The sequence below is a fragment of the Arachis ipaensis genome, chromosome B01, assembly GCF_000816755.2.
Source record: "Arachis ipaensis cultivar K30076 chromosome B01, Araip1.1, whole genome shotgun sequence".
Classification (NCBI taxonomy): domain Eukaryota; kingdom Viridiplantae; phylum Streptophyta; class Magnoliopsida; order Fabales; family Fabaceae; genus Arachis; species Arachis ipaensis.
Window position 1 is genome coordinate 21,710,880 of NC_029785.2, and position 24,408 is coordinate 21,735,287.

The following is a 24,408-nucleotide window of genomic DNA, read 5'->3' on the forward strand; positions in this document are numbered from 1 at the left end:
TGAAAACTTTTCTCTTTATGTTTTAAGATATTCCTCCATGTAGATAAAAGTTATAGATATCATGCACCAATAATCCAGTTGCCAACCCCATATAAACATTAACAAAAAAAATCAAATAACACATACCTGCAGTGTATGTTGAGAATCATTCACAAGGAACACATTTGCATCTTCGGCGGATCTGAGAATTCATCATATAGCTAATCACTTACCTGTAAAAGATAATGACTTAAACATATTAAATAAAAAGGAATGCTAGATGCTAACCTCAGAAGAAGAACATGTTGCTTAATTGTAGCAAGGAATTCTTTGACTCCTCCACTATAGAAGTACAGTAGAGGATAAGCAAGTCCTGCACGAAGATTTTATTCACACCAGATAGAATTGTCAAAAACAGAAGGGTATAGAAAGCCACAAATATTTAAACCTACTCAAGATGAAAGCAAGTCTCCATTGATGAGAGAATCATATACATTTTATTTACATAATCAATGCTACCGAAAATGTTACCCCAGAAAAAATCCATTTAGATTCATCACAAGAGCTTCACCTGATGATAGAACAACAATGATATATTGCCATCCAAGTGCAGGCGACTGCCTCCGGATGGACCTAATGTCAGTGAAGGGCACCACTCTTTGGTAACTTATTCACTTTATTGCTGATATTGTTAATACTAGGCAGTGTCCGTTGCTGGTTGAGTCACTCCAAAATTCACCAATAGTTTATTCAATGCCTCAGGGGAGCAAACTTCATACTTGACCTTTCTAGAAGGTGAGAATTATTAGCAATCTGCATGATTTTACATTATTTTGGCTTGTGCATATTAAAAGAGAAGAAGAACATGCCTGGCGTTGCGGCGACAATATTTCACAGAGATACCGGTGCGTCTTGCAAGTCAAGATTTTGCTTCACCCCCTTTTGTCCTCTGTTCATGGCAAGACCAAAACCAAAATAAAAGACTAAATTGAAACCAAATCAAGAAGAAAAGGTATAATGTGAACCAAAATTGAAATCTGAGACCAAATTGAAAGGCAAAATTTTTTAAATCCCAACAATTTGAACCAAGAGTATGGGCATACCTAGGATCGGGACCAGAGGGAGGAGAGAGCAGATCGGCGGTGGACCCACCAGCAGGGGGAAGCACCACGCAACTGGTATCTGACGAGCGAGGCTACACGGCGGCAAGGATTCACGATTGGAGATTTGTTTCGCGCCTCTGTTCCCGTTCTTGTTCGCACCAAGAAAATAGGAAAGAAAAAAATACAACTGAAGAATTAGGGATGAGAACTTACCAGAGACGAGAAGATGAGCCAGCAGCAAGTACAAACCGACGACGACGAGGAGGAGGTCTGGGCTTGACGAAGAGGGAAGAGACGTCATCGTGACCAGCAACTCCGAATGACCTTCTGGCGACGCGAGGAGATGCCAGACCTTCGACGGCGAGAGCTGCTACAGGCGAGGGCTGCTTAAGGTGAGAGCTTCCAGAGGCGAGTGCTTCACGGCTGGAAGGCATAGGGAGTCCGGGCTGAGGGTTAGGGCTGGTGGGGAATGTATAACGAAGGAGAAGAGCGCGATGAGTGTTTTTCGAAGGGGAAGTAGTATATATGATGGTGTTAGTATTTTATTAATAATAATAATAATAGGATCAATGTCCTGATTAGTGGCGGTTGTTCAAGAAATAGCCGCTAATCAATCAGACTTAATAATAATAGGATCAAGGTCCTGATTAGCGGTGGTTGTTCAAGAAATAGCCGCTAATCAATCAGACTCTGTGGCACATGATGTCAATTGCTGTAATTTTTGATATTTGCGGTGGTTAGATAAATGGCTAGAATTTTTTTGTCGCTATCCTCCGCCTATCTTGTAGTGAGTACATCTTTCCACTGCAAGTTTGATAGAGATGATCCAATCTCCCATCCTCTTGACATCCTCTACGTCTCTCTTCCACTGCTTATCCACGATAATACCTACCCAATTCCTATTCTTCACATTTCCTGTATATCAAAGTTTGAACGCGAAAGCATCCAACTCTCTAGCCTTCACACCGACCTATTTTGTTTCTTGTAGGCACATGATGTTAATCTTCCTCTTTGTCATGGTATCCACCACCTCCATGGATTTTCCTGTTAGAGTGCCAATGTTCTATATCCCAAATCTCAACCTTATGTAGCTCCGATCTTTTACCTTTACCTTTTTCTTTGTGAACTAACTTATTTACCCTCGTCCGTTCACGAAAATGCGGAAACCCTTAATCATTTAACACTACACCCAGGTACCAATGCAACGGCTCTTGCTCATTTGACACTGTACGCAAGCCATACAGCGCGTTGCTTTCGAGCAACGATCTAACTTTAGCACAATAACGTCTTTGATCTATGTCATGAAGATTCGACTAAGTCTTTATGTTGGCTGTCGAAGGCCTAACACAACCCTTCTCTTTTATTCGGACTTGGGACCGACTATGTACCGCAGATGTAGTATAGATGGAATTCTTATCTAAAATCCAAAATTACTCAAAATTCCGCAGCTTGTTCTGCTTTTTCTATTTGTATATGTTTATATTGGCAAAATTTTTTTTTTTTTTTTGTCGATTTGAATTTGAATATCCTTAAAATAAGGAAAAATCATTTAGAGTGTCTAAAATCCTCTTTGCCAAAGCTCCTCGTGATAGCTAACTAAATAAAGTTGGCAAGTTGCCAACCCTTTTTGCTTACTTAAATACAAATAGCGTTTTCAGTACTAGATAACCGAGTAGCACGTTTTATTATGCCTAGTTTAGTTCTTCACATAACTACTTACATAATTATTTTACTATATAATACAACAAAAGTGATGAAATATTATAAGATTTAAACAAAGCATAGCAAATTCTTTCCATTAGTCTAAGATTTTCTTTTCCTTACCAGCTCCTTAAAAAACCTTGTCAATGATACTTGAATCTGCTTTACATAAGGCCTCCAAAGGAATCAACTTTGGGGTGGTGGCTCCTCTTCCTTCACTCATATCAATTTCGTCTTCACTTATTCGCTTCCATTCAAAACATTGAATCAATAAACCCAAAGTTAAACTCACTGTACGGTTCCCCAAGTTTGCTCCAGGACATGCCCTTCTTCCAAGCCCAAACGGAATCAACTTTTCTGCTTCTCCTTCTTTCTCAAATCTCTCAGGCTTGAACTCAGTAGGGTTGCTCCATAGTTCAGGATCTCTATGAATAGCCCAAGCATTTACCAACAGAATAGTATTCTTTGGGAAGTTGTATCCTCCTACGGTGCAATCTTTTGAAGAATAATGTGGCGCCAATAATGGAAGTGCAGGGTGCAACCGAAATGTCTCGTGGATAACATTTTGTAGGTAAGGGAGTTTCGAAATGTCGGATTCTACTATTAAGCGATCTTGTCCTATTTGAGTATCTATTTCTTCCTTGGCCTTCTTTAACACTTCTGGATGGTTTAGTAATGCAGCCATAGCCCATTCTAAAGAAGTTGCTGATGTTTCTGTTCCTCCAAGAAGCATAACCTGCGAGTTCAAGTCAAATTCGACACCATGAGAAGAGTAAAATCTTTGTTTCGTTTTCATAAAACTAGTAACTTTCTTCATATTCAAAAGTTGGTGAATGGAGACAAAACTTAGAAAGTTTGGAAAATCTGAGTACTATTGATTTTCGCGGAGAATAAAATGAAGATTAAAAAACCAGCAGTGATAGCTGAGATTTGAGATTGGGAGTAGGATAATCGGGTGCACCACTATGCACTCTAGAAGTTCTCATCTATCAAACTCTAACGTAAATAGTCGTCAGACTAACGACTAATTGCTAACAGTAAAGGACACACTCTTTACTCTGCACTGTTTTATTCCTCTTTAATTGGTAATTTACTCTCTGATTAAAGCTCAGTTCGAAATTTCCAGCACCACCTTATTCGGTGAATACTTCCTACTTCAGGCAATTTTTGTACATTATATGCTTTTGTATACTCGTTCTGTTTTAAAATAACCGTCACCTTTTAGGTTCATTAAAAAGTTAATGTATCTAAACAATTCAGTGAATTAAAAGAGTAAAAGCGACAGCTATTTTGATAAAGAAGGCCATGGCCCATGTATTTATTATATAGTTGTAAGACCTCTTTCTGTTATATAACACAAGAAGCAGCAGCTAAAAGAGAGTGAAAGCAACAATCACCAGAACAATGCCTTTGATGATTTGATCCGTGTAGTACTCGGGCTGCGACTGTTGCAAGCTCAATAAATGGTCAATCATAGTATTTTTATCTCCACCCTGTTTCATTCTGTGCTGATCAATAAGCCCCTGCAAGAATACATCGCTTCTCCTAGCAATACCTTTGAGCCTCTTCTCTAGGTTCCCAAAATCGAACCACCGAAGAACCTTCACGAATTCAAAAGGGTTACTAGACCCTCCCAACGATAAAAGTTCCTTGATGAGCTCCCTGAACTGCTTCGCTTCCTCTGTGTCCGCGACGTCACAGTCATCACCATAGTACCTTTCATGGATAAATACAAAAATGTAAGGAAAACAGTAGAAATCACTAAAATAATTGTGTATTTTTAATATAATAAATATCCCGAGATCATCCTCATGATGGTGTTGAACGTCATCTCCGTGAGCTTCGACTTCAGCTCAACCTTGGCAAAATCTTCACCATTTTGCGATGGAGCCGCAAGGCTTTGTACCAGCCTCAGGATCTCGTCCCTTCGTATTCCCAAGAACGAGTTGAGGCGGTGCGTGGAGAGGACATCAAGCGAGATAATGCGGCGGACATTGCGCCAGTGGTCGCCATAAGGTGCGACCGTGACGGTGGTGAAGTTGTAGCCGACGTGTTTCGCGGAACGGAGCGGCGGCCGGTTGGCCAAGATGATGTCGTTCTTTGTGAAGCATTCTTGAACGAGAGAGGGCGATGAGACGACGATGACGGGTTGGGAACCGAACCAGAGGGAGAAGACTTGGCCGTACTTTTGAGAGAAGGCGTGAAGGGTTCGGTGCAAGGGGAAGTTGAGTTGGCGGAGGTTGCCCAAGATGGGAAGAGGTGGTGGACCTGGTGGAAGGTTCTTGAACCTTCTTGTTGAGAAGAGGAACTTGAGCGTTATGACGAGGAAGAGAATAGAAAGGAAGGTGTAGGAGATTAATGGTGTCATTTTATTTTTAGCTATGTTGCAGTGCTTGTGTTAATTATTGTGATACAGTATGTTCTTTTGTTGAATGTGAATACATGATGCAAGGTTCGGGGCCATATGTAGACTATATAAAGAGACGTGTTTTGCAGAAAAAGGTTTAGAGAGAAGTTTCATCACTTGATAACTAGTCAACTACGTTGGGAAATGAAAATTGGACACCGGTTTTTAAAAGTAAGATAGAAATAAAAGTCAGAAGCTACGACAAATCAACAATCCGTAGTGAAGTAATTGTTTTAGAGGAGTGCTACACATACAAGTCTTTTTGACTTACAAGTCTTATAAGTTATTAGACCTTTTAATGCGTTATTCAACGTTTTCTATTTTCAAAGCGCTACATTCAGAACGGTTCTTCTTCTTCTTCCTCTTCCTCTTCTTCTTCCTCTTCCTCTTCCTCTTCCTCTTCTTCTTCGTTTTTTTTTTTTTTCGATTTTCATAATTTCTGAAATCAAGCTTTGAAATCATTTTGAAGAAGAAGAAGCAGTAGAAGATGAGGAGAAAGAGAAAGAGAAAGAGTTCTGAATTATGCAACGAATTTTGGGTGTATTTCTTAAATACTTTGGGTGTATTTTTCGTAATCCTTTGGTGTATTTCTGTAATCCTTTTGAAGATAATGGAACTTCAGAAATACACCCAAACGATTACAGAAGTACACTCAAAATGATTACAGAAATACACCTAAACGGTTACAAGAATTTACCCAAACGATTATAGAAATACACCAAAGGATTACAGAAAATACACTCAAAGGATTTAAAGAAATACACCCAAAATTTGTTAAAATACATCTTATGCATAATTCAAAACTCTTTCTCTTTCTCCTCCTCATCTTCTACTGCGTCTTCTTCTTCAAAAATGATTTCACCATGAAAAATCGAAAAAAAAAAAGATAAAACAGAGAGAAAGAACGTAAATGAAGAAGAAGAGGAAGACAATGAAGAAAAACGTGCAGAAACAAAAGAAAAGGAGAAGAAGAAGAGTAAGAGGAAGGAGAACGTGCAGCAAGAAGAAGAAGAAGAAGAAGAAAGAGAAAGAGAAGGCAAGAAACGAAAGAAAAGAAGAAAGAGAAGACGAAGAGGAAGAAGAATGGTTCGAAGCGTGTTTTGAGCGTTAGTTTTAATGCAATTAGTACATAAAAAGATTGGTAAAAGAAATTAAAATGGATATGTTTAATCAATTTTAGTCCATTTTAAATGATTAACACATTTAGTTGGAAACCATTAAACTTACCTTTTTTTTTAATTATTCACTGTTTAAAAATTTAAAATATAATTTAAATACAATCTATAGTGAACTGTCCATTATTAACAATATACTGAAAATATATTTGTTACTATCCATTGGCTATAATAAATAAAGTGTGGGATGGTCTATCAATTTAATTTCTAATTAAGTATGCATGCATATTAATTATAGATATGTTATTCTCTCTATCTCTTCTCCTTTTGATATGCCATGCTCTTGGTTCTATATACATTATTACATCACATTAATTTCCCCTATTGGGCTGCAATGAATAAAGTGTAAAATGATCTATCAATTTAATTTCTAATTAAGTATGCATGCATATTAATTATTGATATGCTCTTATTTTCTATCTCTCTTCTCCCTCTGATCTGTCGATACTCTTGGTTTTATATACATTATTATATCACATCAATGTCCATATATATATATATATATAGAGAGAGAGAGAGAGAGAGTTATAGTGTGTTCCAAGTTATAGTAATAATAGAAATCATGCAATGATAGTAGGGTAACACCCCAATTCATACACCTCTTCAATTTATTAATTCTTGAAACTTGAAAGAATGGTGAAATTAAAACAATTTGAGTGAAATAAAGGTAAAGAAATTAGTAATACTGACAAAAAAACCGAAAGCTATGAGGAAGAGTGCAAAACACAAGCAGCATTTACGAATAGTTATAAATATATTTCCAACACATTATTAATAATAGACAGTTCACTATAGATAATGAATAGTTATAAATATATTTACAACATACTATTAATAATAATGGACAGTTATAAATATATTTTTAATGGTATATTATTAATATATTTGTTTCTTCTATATTTATTTATTTTTTTTGTTGTACGGTAATACATATAAATTTTATTTGTTGCATGGAAGTACATCAAAATTTGAAATATAATTTAAGTAAAAAAAGGTTTCATATTATATACCAATAGAGTAGTGACATATATTAACTGGATCATTAAATAAATTACGTGTATTTAAATTATATTTTAAATTTTTAAACAGTTAGAAAAGAGATATCTGTATTAATAGTGGACAGTCTAATGGTTTCTAAGTAAATGTGTTAATCCCTATCATTTAAAATGGACTAAAATTAATCAAACATATCCATTTTAATCTTTTCTACCAACTTTTTTATGTACTAATTGCATTGCAAAAGTTTAGATTATTGATATTATTAATATTTTTTATTATTTTTAATTTTTTTTAAAAAAATACATGTAAACGAGATAAACACATAATCAACCAACCAAATAATATGATCACATATGAATCTATCTATGATTATACTGCATCTTCAATAAAGAAAACAACTTGAGATTACCCAAGTGCAAAAAAGGATCCAGAGAGTGAAAAGGGATACTTCCAAATTCCAATTTGGTTATGGTACCAAAGTTTGAAGAAGCTAAGGAAGCGTAATCAGAGTCACTGGTCACTGGACACATCATCATACCGTACAAACATGAGGAATTAGATTTTTATTGTTGGTCATTGGATTATACAGGGACAAAGTTTAGCTATGAATTATTGGCCAACGAACTATAACTCAAATAGCATAGTCTCTTCATACTCATTTAGAGGTCGTAGGTTCGAGTCTCATTCTTGACTCTATATATATATAACTAAAACTTATGATGTGTAATTGACCGCAGGATAATATTGAATTACTTTTACAAACGTTAGAAATACAAATAGGACAATTTAAACGTTAGGGATACATATAGGACTTACTCCAAATGTTGGAGACAAAAATAATACTTTACTCTTGTTTCACTCGTTTTTTGGTCAACTTCGACAAGCAGTGTCAAAACGAGCTTGTATCAAGATCTCAAATATCGGGGAGCAAATACAACGACTCTGAAAAAAGAGTGAGCTCGACCTAGGAATTACTTAATTAATGTCGAGGCGATTTATATTAGAGTCGCTAGTGATAAATTTATGACAGATGACGAGGGAATGAATAAATAATATGATGAAAGTGTAAAATGTTGATTAAAACAAACTAATAATAACATGCAAAGAAAACAAATAACAATGAATACGATGAGCAAAAGCAAATAAATTAAAGATTGACTTCTGACACTCACATGCACTTGCACTCTATGTTCTTCCGTTGCGTCGTAGAGACTGAGAATTTTATGAGTTTAAGTGATGATCTAATATTTTTGAGTGAAGTCCTGAACTTCTTTTGAATTTCTACTATTTATAGACCATATGAATTTGACTGATCTTGGAGCATGTCGTTTACGATCTCATTTCCTCTTTTTTCTCAATTATGACCTTACCTTGACTATAAAGAACTTTTATCTCCAAGTTTTGACAACCATATCATTTTTAGTCTTCAAGTACTAACTTGTTTCTCAATTTTCGCTCCCATGTTCTCATTTCTAGTTTTAAAGATCGGATGAAGCTTTTAATACTTCAAAAGAGGTCACCCATTACCTTTCGGTTTTTACATTTTTTGTAACTTTTTAGTTGACTCCAACTTGCCTAATTTTGTTTTTCCAGTCAAAATACGGTTTCCTGTTTGACTTGTTCTCGGTTGTGAGTTTGTTAGCCGAGGATATCGGGAAGGTATACAGCCCCCAAGCTCGGCATGGAGAACATGTTGAGCTTTCTATATCCTCGGCTCCTGAAATTGGTTTGTTTGATAGAAATGGATTTAGTGCCGGGGTAGTCCCCAAGCTCAACATGTTTCTCTGGCTGGGCTTGCGCGGTATGGGCTTTGGATATTGGGCTTGCCACAATGTTTGTAGGTGTTGTGCGTGTTGTTTTTTTTTCCGGGGAGTGGGGTTACGTGAGTGGTATAGTTAATGGAAAATAGAGGGGCTTCGTAGGATACTGTGTCTTAGTAACTCGTTGTCCCCTGTCTGTTAGGCTTCTTGGGAGTTTGATTTTTGAGTAACAGAATGAGCAGAAAAGGTAAGTACTTTAAATTTTTTGTTTTCTCCTACCTGTTCTTCGTTTGTCCTCTTCTCTCTATGGGAAAGAAAGGAGTTGTTGTTGATGAAAACGACTCCTATGGCTAGGTTGATAGCGATGTTAAGTCACCGGTGTCTGTGTTTAATACTGTTGAAATGTTGTCTCAACTGAATGATGCTAGGTGGGTCAGGGGTGGTGATAGTTTGAGAGTGAAGTTCTTACCTTGTGGTAAAAATGATAGGGTGTATGAAAAGAGGAATGATTGGTCTTACTTTTATATTTATACATGCATTTTGACTGAGCTTGGGGTTCGCTTTCCATTTACTGACTTTGAGTGTGGTCTACTGTCGCTGTTAAATTGCGCCCCCACGCAGCTGCATCCTAATTCATGGGCCTTTGTTCGTGCCTTTGAATGTTTAATGGATTATTTGGAGTGCTACCCCTCATTGGGGGTTTTCTTTTCGTTGTTCCAGGCAAAGGGGGTATGGAAGGGGGTTAGGTTAACTTAAGTAGTCACCCAGGTCGAGCTATCTTTAGTTTGTACAAGTCCTCTTTTAAGGATTTTAAGGAAATGTTTGTTAAAGTTCAGGTATGTGAGGATTATTACCCATTCTATCTTGATTCCCTAATGGAGGAGAGGTTTCCCGTGTTTTGGTCAGCTGAGCCTAGGCAGGTGTTAGAGTGTGAGGAGAGGGTAAAAAGTGAGGATTATATCATTGGGTTCCTGATTTCGGTGATGTCTTCGTCTGAGCTGCTTTCTATTCCTACTCTGTTGAGACTTGAAGGGGATAGGGAGGCTTTAGATGAGTATTTAGGTATATCTTGTTTGTTTGTGTCTCTAGGTTCTTGCTGTACTAAGTTTTTGACTGAGTTTTGTTATTTTGTTAGGTGAAAAGGTGTCAACTTTGACGACTGCAAATCTTAAGGCTTTTGTTAATAAGGCTAAGAAGAAGGAGAAAGAGGGGTCATCTACTAACGTGGTGAAGGAAGGAGGTGGTTCAGTTGAGCAAGAGATTCCATTAAAAAGGAAAAGGGGGTGGGGGTCCTTCGAAGATCGTGGATTTGACTGAACAACAGGAGGATGAAGCTGTGTTCACAACCGAGGAAATTAAGTCGACGCATTAGAGCCAACTTGTTTTGCACCGGTATAAGGATGGGCCGAAGAATTCCATATGGTCAGCCTCTTATCCCTTCATGGCAGTGGCTGATGAAGTGGCTCAAGTTGATGCTGATGTGAAAACGATTCATGAGGCTGGAAAGATAGGGGTTGCTCATTATCTACAGGTTAGTTGGTAGTTGTGTTTATTTGCATTTTGTTTTTGTATTCTAATGTTTTTCGTCTGTAGGTTATTGGTACTCGTTTGTTGTCTATTGGGCGGACGTCTAAACTTGATGCCATTCTGGATGCGGATAATGTTGTTGCTATAAAGAAACTTAAAGAGTCGTTGCAGGAGAGGGATTTGAAGTTGGAAAAGCTGAGAGATGAGTTGAAGAGTTTGAGGGAAATAGCGAAGGCTTCCGAAACCGAGGTTAAGAGAGTTAAGGGAGATCTGGAGGCAAGCCTTGCCGAGAATGAAGGATTGAAGGCAAGGGTTCCTGAACTTGAGGAAAAGGTATTGGCTGCATTTACGATGGGTTTCGATTGTGCTGTTGCCCAGATCGGTGTTGTTGCTCCTGAGGTTGATGTCAGTTTTCTTGATGTGACAAAAATTGTTAGTGATGGTCGCCTTATGGATGATGGGACATTGGCCGAGAATCAAGATGAGAGCGTGTCGGTTGAGAAAAGGGGAGATTAGAGAATCTGTTCGTATTTTGAATGTTTAATTTGTAGTTTTTGAATTGGGAACTTGTTTGGATAGGATTTTGTACCCTCTGAGGGATTTATATTTGAATGTTATTTTGTATCTGCGGAGGGTTTTATATTTGAATGCGCGCATATGTATTGTAAGGTATTGGCTTATTGCACTTGGATTGATATACATAGATATGATACGGGGTGGGGGACCTCATTAAAACCTCTCCAAGAAAAACCCAGCTAACCTTGTGAGTAGGAAAAAGAGTGTCTCCTCGTGCCCATATCATTTTAAGATAAGTAAGACTTTAATGAAGATACATTCCAGATTCCAGGGACATTGGTCCCTTGTAGTGTTTGGAGCTTGTATGCTCCTTTGCCGAGTATTTTTGTAACTCGGTAGGGTCCTTCCCATGCTGCGGCGAGCTATCCATGGGCTTGTGATTTCCTTGCCTCTTCGGTTCGTCGTAGGACGAGATCGTGTTCGGCGAACAATCTGGGCTTGACCATTTTGTTGTACTTTCACTGCGTTATATTTTGCATAGCTTTATGTCTTAGCTCGGCTTTGTTTCTGTCTTCCTCTATTGTGTCCAACTCTATTTGTCTAATGCTGGTATTGTTGGTTGTTGATGTGAGTCCTGCCCCTTTTGATGTTATGGAAATTTCGACTGGGATCATCGCGACTGCTCCGTAGACAAGTCAGTAGGGAGTTTCTTGTGTTGTGGTTTGCTTTTTTGTATTGTAACTCCATAGAATTTCTGGTATTAGATCGGCCCATTCACCTTTGGCATCGCCGGGCTTCTTTTTGAGTGCAGTTAAGATTACTTTGTTTGCGGCTTCGGCGAGTCCATTTGTTTGTGGGTGCTCCACTGATGAGAAATGATGTTTAACTTGAAAATCCTGTAAAAATTCTGCCAGACTTTGGTCAGTAAACTGCCTACCATTGTCAGTTATGATGGCCTGAGATAGGCCGAAGCGGCAAATAATATTTTTCCAAATAAAAGATCGGACCTTATCAGCCCCTATTTTTGCTAAAGGCATGACCTCGATCCATTTCGAGAAATAATCAATTGCTACAATTAAATATTTTACCTGCCCAGGGGCTCTAAGGAACGGACCGAGGATGTCGAGCTCCCATTTGTCAAATGGCCAGCTTACCTCCGAGGTGTGCAATAGCTCGGCCGGGTTGTGTATTAGTGGTGTGTGCTTTTGGCAACTATCACATCTTCTGACTTTGTTTATTCAATCTTTCCTCATCGTCGGCCAATAATATCCAGCTCGGGCTATTTTTGATGCTAAGCTCATTCCTCCTGTGTGGTTGCTGCATACTCCTTCATGGGCTTCGTCCATGGTGACTTTTGCTTCGTCAGAAGCCTCTTTTGTATAGGTCGGTCCCTATGAGTGTGAAAGATGCTGCCCTTCTTTTGAATGCTCTAGGGTCCTTGGTTGTTGTTGGTATGCTTCCCGTTTGTAGGTAGTTTTTGTATGGTGTCCTCCAGTCCTGATCCTGTGATATGAATAATATTGTTTTGTTGCTGAAACTTGGTTCAGCGAGGGTTAATTGAGAGATAACAGATTTTTGCATGTATTTCCGAGTTGTCGCTAGTTTTGATAATGCATCTGCTCGGGTGTTTTGTTCCCGAGCTATATGTGTGATTTGTATTGAATGGAATTGGGGGATGAGGTCTTTTACCAGTGTATGATATTTTTCCAATAATTGATCTTTTACCTAAAAATGTCCTCTTACTTGCTGTACGACGAGCTGTGAGTCACAATAGACCTGGAGGTGTGTTATATTTAGTAATTGTGCTAGTCGTAACCCGGTGAGCAATGCCTCGTACTCGGCCTGGTTATTGCTTGTTTGGAATGAGAATCTGATTGATTGCTCGGTTTGAAGATCGTGTTTGTTGGTGAGGTATACACCTGCTCCTGATCCTTCCGCATTTAAGGCGCCGTCTACATATAGTTCCCAGGTATAGTCTTGGTTTGGCTGATCTGTAAGTTCTGCTAGGAAATCTGCTAAGAACTGAGCTTTGATAGCTGACCTTGGTTCGTAGATGATGTCAAATTCAGAAAGCTCTATGGACCATTTGGTGAGTCTTCCTGAGACCTCGGGTCTTGTGAGGATCTATCGCAGGGGCTAATTTGTTTTGACGATGATTTGGTTACTTTGAAAATAGTGCCTTAATCTCCTTGCTGTGAGTATTAATGTGTAAGCTAGCTTCTCCATTGGTGGGTACCTCAGTTCCATGTTTTGCAGTGATTTGCTGACGAAGTAAACTGGCTCTTTCTTTTCTTTGATTTCTGTCACAAGTACTGAGCTAACAGCATTAGAAGATACTAATAAATATAGGAGTAGGGGTTTACCTGAGCTTGGTTTCTGTAGGATCGGGGGAAAGGATAACATCGTCTTCAACTTTTGAAAAGCCGTTTCACATTATGTATTCCAATTAAATCATGTTTGCTTCTTGAGTGTGTTGAAGAAGTGTTGGGAGTGCGTGGATATTGCTGGTATGAATCGGGATAGTGCGGCTAGTCTCCCATTTAATTGATGTACTTCCTTTATTGACCGAGGACTCCTCATGTTGATAATCATCTCGCATTTCTCGGGGTTTGCCTCAATGCCTCTTGCTATTAGCATGAAGACTAGGAATTTTCCCCCCTTGACTCCGAAAGCACATTTCTCTGGGTTGAGTCTCATATTGTGTTCTCTTATCTATTTGAATACTTCTTCTAAGTCAGCGTCATGGATGTGGTCTTGTTGAGACTTGACGACCATGTCGTCAACGTATACCTCCAAATTCCTCCCTATTTTCTTGCTAAAAACCTTGTCCATTAGCCGTTGATAAGTAGCACCTGCATTCTTAAGTCCAAAAGGCATAACTTTATAACAATAGTTTCCTAGTTCGGTTATGAAAGCTCTTTTGTCCTTATCTTTTGGGTGCATTAGAATCTGGTTGTATCCAGAGTATGCATCTAGGAAACTCAAAATATTGTATCCTGATGCATTATCTACCAGTTTATCTATGCATGGGAGTGGGTAAGCATCCTTAGGACATGCTTTGTTTAGGTCAATGAAGTCTACACACATTCGTCACTTACCCGATGTTTTTCTTACCATGACCACGTTTGAGAGCCATGTTGTAAATCGTAGCTCCTCTATGAACATTGCTCGTAAGAGTTTTTGGGTTTCTTCCAAACACGCCGCTCTTTTCTCGTTACCCATGTTTCGCTTCTTTTGGGATACTGGCCGAGCTTTAGGATCAATTTGTAGTTTGTGGCATATGAGGCCTAGGTCAATTCCGGGCATATCCGCGGGTGTCCAAGCAAACAGGTCAGCATTGGCCCGAAGTAGTTTGATGATTTGTTATTTAGTTCCTGAAAGAAGAGAACAACTTATATAAGTAAAATGGTCGTTGTTGTTATCTAATTGTACCTTTTCAAGGTCGTCTGTTGGTGCGGGCCTGTCTTGAAGATCCTCTCTGGGATCGAGGTCGGTGACGCCGACGACGTTGGTGATATCATATATTCCCTTGTTGGGATTGGCTTTCTGATTGTTTTCCAATCTTATCTTCAGGCTCTCGTTGTAACATTGTCGGGCTTTGATGTGGTCGGAGTGTATAGTGGCTATCTCATCTCCTTGTACCTGAAATTTAACACAAAGATGAATGGTTGAAACAATAGCCCCAAAAGAATTTAAAAAAGGCCTGCCTAAGATGATATTATAGGGGTTGTTGCAGTTGACAACTGAGAACTGCACATCCTTAGTTTTGCTGAGGGGATGGTCTCCAATGGTTATTTGTAACCAAACGCTGCCGAGGATAGATACACGTTCTCCCAAAAATCCGACTAGCTCTCCGGAGGATGGTAGCATGGCTTGTTCGCTGAGCTTCATTTTCTTGAAAGTGGAGTAAAAAAGTATGTCGGCACTGCTGCCGGGGTCGAGTAGAACTTTCTTCACGAGGATATCTCCTGCTTGGATAGAGATTACGACCGGATCGTCTAGGTTATCCGTCCTCACTTGGTAGTCGGATTGTTTGAAAGATATGTTCGGTGTTTGTGGTTTGTGGGTTGTTGCCTCGTTTGTTTGTTGCATTGTTAGCATTTCTCGGAATCTGCGTTTGCATGCCGAGTTGGTTTGACCACCACTCGCAAATCCCCCTGAAATATAATTTATAACTCCCCTTGGCGGCGGAGGTTGTGTTCTGAGCTTGTCTGGTATATTGGGAGTTCGCTCTTGGTGTCGGTCACTTTGATTTTCTGAAGTTGGTCTTGCTTTGTCGCTTATGTATTTATCTAGGTGTCCTTGTCTCGCCAGTCTTTCCAGGAGGTCCTTGGCAATTACGCATTCATCGGTTGTATGCCCAAACTTTTGGTAAAAAATACAATGCTCTGATTTGTCAACAAACCTCTGGTCTTGGTATGAGCCGGCTCTGCTTGGTGGCTTTATTAGCTTGTTATGTAGTATTTCTTTTAGAATGTCTTCTCTTTTTGTATTGAATCTTGTGTATGAGTCAAACTTCGTAGTTAACCTGAAAGGTCTCTTAGAGTCCCTTGTCTGAGGTTTGTCCTCTTCCTTTCGGAGTGGTTGTTTCTCGTTCCTCCGAGTTTCATGCAGCTCTTCGATTTCGATATGCCCGATTGCTTTGTCTCGAAATTCCTCCAATGTCTTTGGTTTTGCGACGGCTATGGCCTCCTGGAACTTCCCTGGTCGGAGACCGCTCTTGATGGCATACAACTGTACCTCGGGATTGAGGTCGGGGATCTCCATGGCGGCTGTTGTAAAGCGTGTCATGTAATCTTCAAGCTTTCATATTGTCCTTGTCTAATCATGCTAAGGTAGTCCGAGTCTCGCACATAGATCTTAGAGGCTGCAAACTGATTGATGAACAACTTAGAGAAGTCGTCGAAGCTGGTTATTGACCCTGCAGGTAAATTAGAGAACCATAATAACGCAGCACCATCTAAAAAAGTGGGAAAAGACCGCCATAGAATAGGATCGGAGTCACTATTGAGGAACATCATAGATTCAAATTTTGTGACATGGACTTTAGGATCTTCGATCCCTTTGTACAGTGCCAAAGTCATAGGAAGTGTGAAGTTTTTAGGCATCTTAAAACTCCTAATTTCTTCAGAAAAAGGGTTAGTTCGTCGTCTCCCTGTTTTCGGGGGCGTTTTCCCTGTTTTCGCATTGGATTCTGATTGGTGCTCCTCATGTTGTTCGGTATTTGCTTCTTTGTTGACATTCTTCCTTTCGCCACCATTTGGTAGCATGGCTAACAATTCGGCCATGCGCTGATTCTCTGTGAGCAAAACAGCGTTGGCCGCCATAAGATTGGCATTGGTGCGAGGATGTGGTTGAGTATCCGACTGGTCCGTCATGCTTTGATTTCTGAAAAGAAAAATAGAGCACGAGGCATGTGAAACAGTGTTATTACTAGAAAGAGAAATGAGGGGGGTGGTCTCACGGTGGGCGCCAAATGTTCCTTGTGAGATAAAACTCCCGAAGTTTGATCGGCTACAGGATCTGTCAGGGGCTCGGAAGTATTCTCCTTGGAACTGGTGACCTCGGCGTGGAACCTGCAAAAAGGACTCCGACGCTCAAGTTAGTGCTGGATGAAGAACGAAACTCTCGCGCGATCTAGAATTTTTGCAAATAAATTTCCGTTGTAAGTATAGCTTCTAGATCGACAAGAATTCCTTTCTTACAAAAACTTTGGTTGTCACAAGTAACAAAACCCAATAAAATTTATAACCGAAGTATTTAAACCTCGGGTCGTCTCTCAAGGAATTGCAGGGCAGTATGATTTATTATTGGTTATGGAAAATTGTATGTTTTTGGGTTTTCGAAATAAGGAGCAGGTAATTTAAATGACAAGAAAATAAATTAATAATTATAAAAATCTCTTGGCAAGGTGTAAGAAATTGAGGTCCTATCCTAACTATCCTTATCAGGTGTGATGAGAATTGGATTTTGCTCCCACTTTAATTAACCCTTGCTAAACAAAGGAAAGTCAAGTGAACAAATTAATTTGATCCTCAGGTCCTAGTCAACTCCTATGGAATGACTAGAGTTATTGGAGTACAAATTAATCAGCAAAGAATTCCAATATCAATCAACAGCTGAGTTTGATAACTCAAGTGTTACTAATTACTTAACCAAGGTCAAAAGGGAAAAATATCTTAAATTAAATTAAAATCATTCATAAATAAATTAAAGTAAAATCAAATCTGAAATACCTCAAATTGCATTTAAACATAAATTCAAATCCTAACATGGAAAGTTTGTAAATCAATAATGAAAAGATAAATGACAATTAAAGTAATGGAATAAATAAAAGTAGAAAATAAATTTAAGGAATATTGAACCTGTGATTGAAGAGATTATAGCTTAAACATAATAGAAATCCTAAATCCTAATCCTAAGAGAGAGGAGAGAGCCTCTCTCTCTAAAACTACATCTAATCCTAAAAATATCGATATTGTATCTATCACTCAGTTGTTAAGTTGTTTGATTCCTTCATTCTCTCGTTTATATCCTGTGTTTCTGACTTGGATTTGGGCTGAAAAAGGGTCCAGAAATCACTGGGGGCGTTTTCTGCAGATTCTTGTACGTGGCGTCAGTCACGCGTTCGCGTGGGTCACGCGTTCGCGTCATCTGGGAGTTTTTCTTGTCACGCATACGCGTCGATGCCATTTCGCGCTAGGCATGCGTTGCGTCGCTGGCTTTTCTTCAAAACTCCATTTTTGTGTTTTTCTTCCATTTTTGTATGTTTTCTTTCTGTCCTTTAAGCCATTCCTGCCTTATGAGACCTGAAAATACTTAACACACAAATCACGACATCGAATGGTAATAAAAGGTAATTAAAATTAATATTTTTAAAGCATAGGAAACATGTTTTTAACATATATCATAAAATAAGGAAGGAATAGTAAAACCATGCAATTTATATGAATAAGTGGGTGAAGAATTGATAGAAACACTCAATTTGAGCACAAATTATATCATAAAATATGGGTTTATCACTGGATTATATAAACTTTAACCAGTAAAAGTAAAAATAAAGGATTTGCAGGGTTGATGCTATGGAGTGATTTTCTCAGTAGCTTATGGTTTTCCTTCTCGCTTGCCCTAGACGAGGTTTGCTCGTCTGTTTAAATAGACTGCGTGGTAGGGGAAGCTGAACGTTTGAGTAATGTTTAGTTTTTCAGGGTTTGTTACCGGAAATCATCGTATGAGTTTGGTTAGTGCGAGATTCTTGGTGCCTGTGATGTGTTTGACTTGTTCTTGGTTATGAGTTTGTCAGCCGAGGATATCGGAAAGGTACACTATACATGACAGGGATACGGGAGAGTAGAATTGTTTTACAAATTTTCTTTCCAAAGTACCTTTCATCATGAATAAGCCATAAAAAAATTATTTTGTTAACTACAAAAATTAAACACATAATCTTTTGGTTTTAATATAGAATTCTGACCCAACGTGATATATTCGACTAACGAAAGTAAGTGGGCCAAAAATAAACGGGCATGTGAATGGCCATTGCGAAAAATACATATATATAAGAGACTCTGAAATCAAAATTAGCATGTATATGTGTAAAGTGTAAGTTACGTAAATTGAAAATGTTACCTGAGGAGTATTTATAAATAGTTTGTGGTTTGATGTTAATTTGTTGGAACTGTCCCGTTATTAGGTCATACAATAATTGCCGTTATTGGCAGCATAGTCAATCGTGTAGTGGGAGGTTAGAATCCCATTTGATGCTTAGGATCATCTCGTGATTAGAGAGATACGAATGCGTTCCCAAAATCGTAGGGGTGATCACGGATCGATTTGGTTCGAGTTTAAGGTGAAACTAAAACTGAACTGATCAAAATATAATTAGTTCGGTTTAGTTCGGATTTATATTTTTTTGTGTATGTACCCGAACTAAACCAAATCGATTAAGAACGGATTAGTTCGGTTTGGGTAATTGGGTACTCGATGACTTTGAAATTCATAAAAAAACCAAATTTTTATCTTAAAAATTCAACAAGTACAATAAATATGGAACATTAATATAAATAATCTAAACATCTTAAACACCAAATACATTAAAAACTAAACTCATTAAAATCCAAACATATTAATAGTGAATAATCTCACTAAAAGCCGCTAAAAGTCATATATATATTTTTATTTTTTTATTTAATTAATATATGATTGGGTTCACAGGTTGGTTCGGATTTCGCACCCCCAGAACCGATACCCAAACCAATCACTAACAAAGGCCATTGGTTTGGTTCGGGTTGGACCCGATTACCCGTTGGTTCCAGAACTAATTTAATTGGTTCGATTCGGGTTCGGATAGGTAATTGGGTACCCGCTACCCGTGCTCACCCCTACAAAATTGGGTCAAATGACGAGTCGACCATCTCCGAATGATACTTTGATAAGAAAAAGGAAAGATAAACAAAAACATGAATTGAAACTAAATAAAAAGAGTAATTACTCAAATCAATTTTTAAAAGTTCCAAAAATTTTAAAACACGATGGAGGGGCTGATGGGATACAAGGAGTTGTGGGCGCGGAACACTATTTAAAAAACGGACACAGTGATGTTGATGAATCTAAACAAAATAGTGAAGATAATGAAAAAATTGTTAAGTCAGGGTTGGGAATGGAAACAATTGTTGACAGAAATATTCCAATTCTTAATGACGGAGATGGATATGACGATGATGAAGACAACTTGGAGGATGCAGGTCAAACCAATGGTGATGAAGCCAGTGACAATGAGGGTTTAACATTGGAGGAGTAGCGTTTAGAAAACAAAAGAACTTGGGACTTAGCAAAGGAGTCTGGAGCAGTGCTGTATAATGAGGAAGACGATATTATGGCTATCCTCTAACAACAGAATGAAAAAATTACTCAGAAAAGAAGATTGGCGAAACAGAAGGCAAAAGCAAGGCAGAGCAAACCTAAAACTCTTAAAAAGGTGTGCAATAATTTATTGAAATAATTTTTAGTTATTGGAATGTAAAGGTGTCGAGGGGTGACGGGAAGTTGAGAATGGTAAAGGACCTGAAGAGAAAATATAGACTAAACATGTTAGGCTTGGTAGAAACTAAAAGACAGTTAGTGACTAAGTTTGATATATCAAAAATTTGGGGGAATAGTTGTGCAGGGTGGGACTATGTTGAGTCTGATGGTGCATCTGGTGGGTTGTTGTTAATCTAGGATGATAATTTTTTAAAAATAACAAATAGTTATAAAGGGGAGAGATGGTTGTGTGTTGAAGGGGAGTTGTTGAAGAATAATTTTAATTGTGCCTTTATTTTGGTCTATGGTACACATGCTAGAGATGAGAAACTTGTTGTGTGGGAGGAGTTGAGCTATATAGCTGGGTTATGCCAGGTTCCCTGTTGTTTCATGGGGGACTTTAATGAGATTGTACAAGTGGAAGAAAGACGCGGCACTGATAGTTTATCCTTGTCAGCTGAAGACTTCAAGAATTGGATACATGACATGGGGGTGGTAGACTTGCCGATTACTGACCACAAGTTTACATGGTTCAGAGGTCGATCCTGCAGCTCTATCGATAGGGTTCTAGTTAGCCTGGAATGGCTTGAGAAGTTTCCAGAGACTCGGTTACGAGGTGGTCCAAGGGGCTTGTCTGATCACTGTCCTATTATAGTGAAAGATAAGAGGCAGAGAGATGGGCCGAGGCCGTTCCGAAGTCTTGACTCGTGGTTTACACATGACGGTTTCCTCAGGATGGTCAAGGAGGAATGGAGAGGACTAGGTAACACGCAATTCACAGATAAATTGAAAGCCTTGTCAGTAGCCCTGGGAAGATGGCATAAAGATTATTTTGGTGATATGGACAAGAAAATCATGAAGTTTGAGGAAGAGATTAAGAAGACTGATGACATGGTGGGTGAGGGTGTTTATGATGGAACAATAGAGGCAAGAAGAAAGGCACTTGTGGTTTGCTGTGAGAAATGGTATGTAAGAAAGGAACTACATTGGAAGCAGATGTTGCGCTATAGACATGCGAAGGACATTGATAAGAACACGAGGTACTTCCACAACTTAGCTTTTGCGAGAAGGAGAAACAATAGGATTGATGCGCTGCTGATTAATGGAAGTTTGATAAGGAATCAAGGTAGAATTAAGATTGCGATTAGGGACTTTTATAAGAACTTGTATCATCAGGAAGAGTCTCCTTTGGTGGGGTTCAGGGACGGTCTGGTGGAAATGATTGGTGAAGAGGATGCTTTGGTTTTGGAGGTACAACCGACTCCTGAGGAGGTTAGAGAAGTAGTGTGGGATTGCGAATCATCCAAGGATCCAAGAAGTGATGGGTACAACATGAACTTCATAAAGAGGTGTTGGGCCAAAATTGGCGGTGAACTTACAACAGCAGTGTTGGATTTTTTTCCTCACTTCCAAGTTACTAGCGGATGCTAATCTCACTTGGGTGGCGCTGGCCCCTAAGTTCACTGGTGCAAAGGAAATCAAAGACTTGAGGCCAATCAGCATGGTAAGTTGCGTGTATAAAGTCATTTCGAAAGTGCTGGTTAGGAGGATGCGAGCAATTATGCCACGACTAGTAGGCGAGACACAGAGTGCTTTTGTGAAGGGGCGAAAGATTCATGACAGGGCTCGTATCGCATGTGAAACGGTTCAATGTATTAAAATGAGGAAGAAGGAAGCGGTGATAATAAAGCTAGACTTCCAGAAAGCATATGATAGAGTCAAGTGGAGCTTTGTATACCTTGTGTTGGAAAAGATGGGTTTTGGGCGAAGATGGAGGAGTTGGGTTATGGAGTGTGTAAGTACGTGTTCTATGTCAGTGCTGATAATCGGCTCACCATCTAAGGCATTTAAGATGGAAAGGGGTTTGCGACAGGGTGATCCACTGTCTCCATTTCTATTTGTACTTATCGTTGATGTTCTACATAGGTTGTTTGGGGAGGTAGTAAGAAATAGGCGCATCTCGCCGTTACTGGTGGGTAGAGATCATATTGAGTTGTTACATCTTCAGTTTGTGGATGATACTGTTCTTCTGCCCCTCAGAGGAAGAGACCATTAAGAACTACAGGAGGATCCTTCGTTGTTTTGAGTTAATGTCGGGGCTGAATATTAATTTTGATAAATCTAGCTTGATTCCAATTAAGTGTGATGATCAGTGGGTATATCGTATGTGTAGTGTGTTGGGCTATAAGGTAGCGTCTCTTCCTGTGAGATACTTGGGGATCCCCCTAGGAGCGAACCCGAGGCTGGTGAAGACTTCGAAACCCATTATAAAAAAAGTGTAGGAAAAGCTGAGCATATGGAAAGTCAAGGTTCTCAATAAAGCCGGTAAATTGGTGCTCATTAAATCTGTATTGACTAGCCTCCCTGTCTATTATTTAAGTTTATATAAAATGCCAAAGGCTGTTGCAGAGAAACTGATTTCTTTACAAAGAAGATTTTTGTGGAGTAAGGAGGATGGTAGGAATGGTATGGCAATGGTCAGGTAGGAGGTGGTACAGAATCCCAAAAAGTTTGGTGGATTGGGCGTTGGGGATGCTATGGTGTGTAACACAGCTCTCCTATTTAAGTGGTGGTGGCGATTTTCGAAGGAGGATTGTCCCCTATGGAAGAAGGTGGTTTGCTCTTGTAACAACCTGAACCCAAATGTGATGCTGTCATCCCAGGTGTTATCTCCCCGGGAGGGGGGGGGAGGGGATGGAAGGATATTTGCCATATACAGTTCAGGGACCAACAAGCAAGATAGGAGGTAATTAATGGGCTGTCTATGGAGATTGGTGACGGGAGAGGGACTCGGTTCTGGGAGGATGTATGGCTGCGTGGTGGTTCTCTGAAGGATCAATTTTTGAGGCTCTTCTTAGTTTCAAACCAAAGAGGATCTGTTATAGGGGATTGTGGGTTCTGGGATAGGTTAGAGTGGAGATGGACCTTCCAATGGAGGCAAGAGCTATTCCAATGGGAGTTGGACTTAGTAAACCAATTCCATGAAACTTTAAGACTGGTCAAACTTGTTTATGATAGAGAGGATAGAATTGTGTGAAAATTTGATAAACAAGGTATATTTTCTACTAACTCCTTTGTGTAGGTGATGCAGGTGGAAATCATTCCGGAGGATATAACAAGTTATAGCTTTACTAGGACAGTTTGGAAATGACTAGTGCCACCAAGAGTTGAACTGTTTGTCTGGTTTGTTTTGTCTGGAAGAGTCAATACGAAGGAGAGACTGAGTCAATTTAGGGTGGTTAGCTAGGAAGATGTTGTATGTGTGTTATGTAATAAAGGTGTTAAATATGGTTACCACTTGTTTCTTGGCTGTGATTTTTCTTGGCAGGTTTGGTGTGCATAGTTGTCTTTTGTTGGAAGGCAATGGTCGTGCCCAGGGACGCTAAATGAACATTTTCAAAGTTGGACTGAGCTATCAACTAGTAAGGAGGGGCGAAAGAGGTGGATGGTGCGTTTCTGTGCGATTATCTAGAACATTTGGCTAGAAAGGAATAGAAGGATTTTTCAGAATATAGGAAAAGGGGTTGAAGATATTGTTCATCAATCCTTTATGAACTATAAGGAATGGTTAGGTGTGGATCCTTTCTGTTGTTGATGGCAATGCCGAAGATGACAGGGGATATCTATCAGTGTTCTTTGCGTTGGTTGCTTTCTTTTAATTTGTTTGTTTGATTCAGTTTGTTGTCTTCTTATGCTCCACTTGTTGTGTTGAGCTTCTCCTTTCCAAAAAAAAAAAAAATTTAAAAGTAGATATTTTAGTCTTTAAAAAGAATTAATACACAAAAACATTTTTAAGATTTTATTCTGGTAGACAAATTAGTTTTCAGTTCATTTTTTGGTAGAATAATTATCCAAATCAATCATCAAGAATTTTAAAAATGAACATTTTAGTCCCCAAGAAAAATTAATACATAGATCAATCTCAAACATTTTTTTATCATTCTCAGGTCTATTTTCCAGTATGGCCCACTAAATTTTACAAATATTTATTAGAAAAAGAATATTAGTAGATATTATAATCAAATTAAATTTTAAGATTAGTGTTTTGGACAGATAGTAACATAACGGATGGCGACTAAAAGAGAACACTTTATGAATACACATTAAACACACCACAACGGCAACATTGCTAAGCATGAAACCATCGAGTCACGACATTAATGAAGAGTGAAGAGAACCATGGTGGTGACACACACACACACACACACACACACACACAC

General features: G+C 38.9%; 3 protein-coding genes and 1 long non-coding RNA gene across 4 annotated transcripts; 1 reads left to right on the plus strand and 3 right to left on the minus strand.

Moving 5' to 3' along the window:
- On the minus strand, positions 26–1,601 carry LOC107617135. The gene is made up of 4 exons (XR_001614819.2): positions 1,083–1,601; positions 551–928; positions 268–352; positions 26–181 (listed from the first exon to the last, which is right to left on the minus strand). It is a non-coding gene; the product is annotated as an uncharacterized LOC107617135 (long non-coding RNA).
- Positions 2,638–5,273, minus strand: LOC107627314 (cytochrome P450 81E8). Its single transcript, XM_016330163.2, has 3 exons — positions 4,580–5,273; positions 4,181–4,505; positions 2,638–3,519 (listed from the first exon to the last, which is right to left on the minus strand). Exons 1-3 carry the CDS (start codon positions 5,149–5,151, stop codon positions 2,914–2,916), a joined length of 1,503 nt encoding a protein of 500 aa, XP_016185649.1. The 5' UTR covers positions 5,152–5,273; the 3' UTR covers positions 2,638–2,913.
- On the minus strand, positions 14,531–15,958 carry LOC107648226. The gene has a single exon (XM_016352191.1). The coding sequence runs from the start codon at positions 15,956–15,958 to the stop codon at positions 14,531–14,533; it is 1,428 nt and encodes a 475-aa protein (XP_016207677.1).
- Positions 20,579–21,619, plus strand: LOC107648237. Its single transcript, XM_016352194.1, has one exon. The coding sequence runs from the start codon at positions 20,579–20,581 to the stop codon at positions 21,617–21,619; it is 1,041 nt and encodes a 346-aa protein (XP_016207680.1).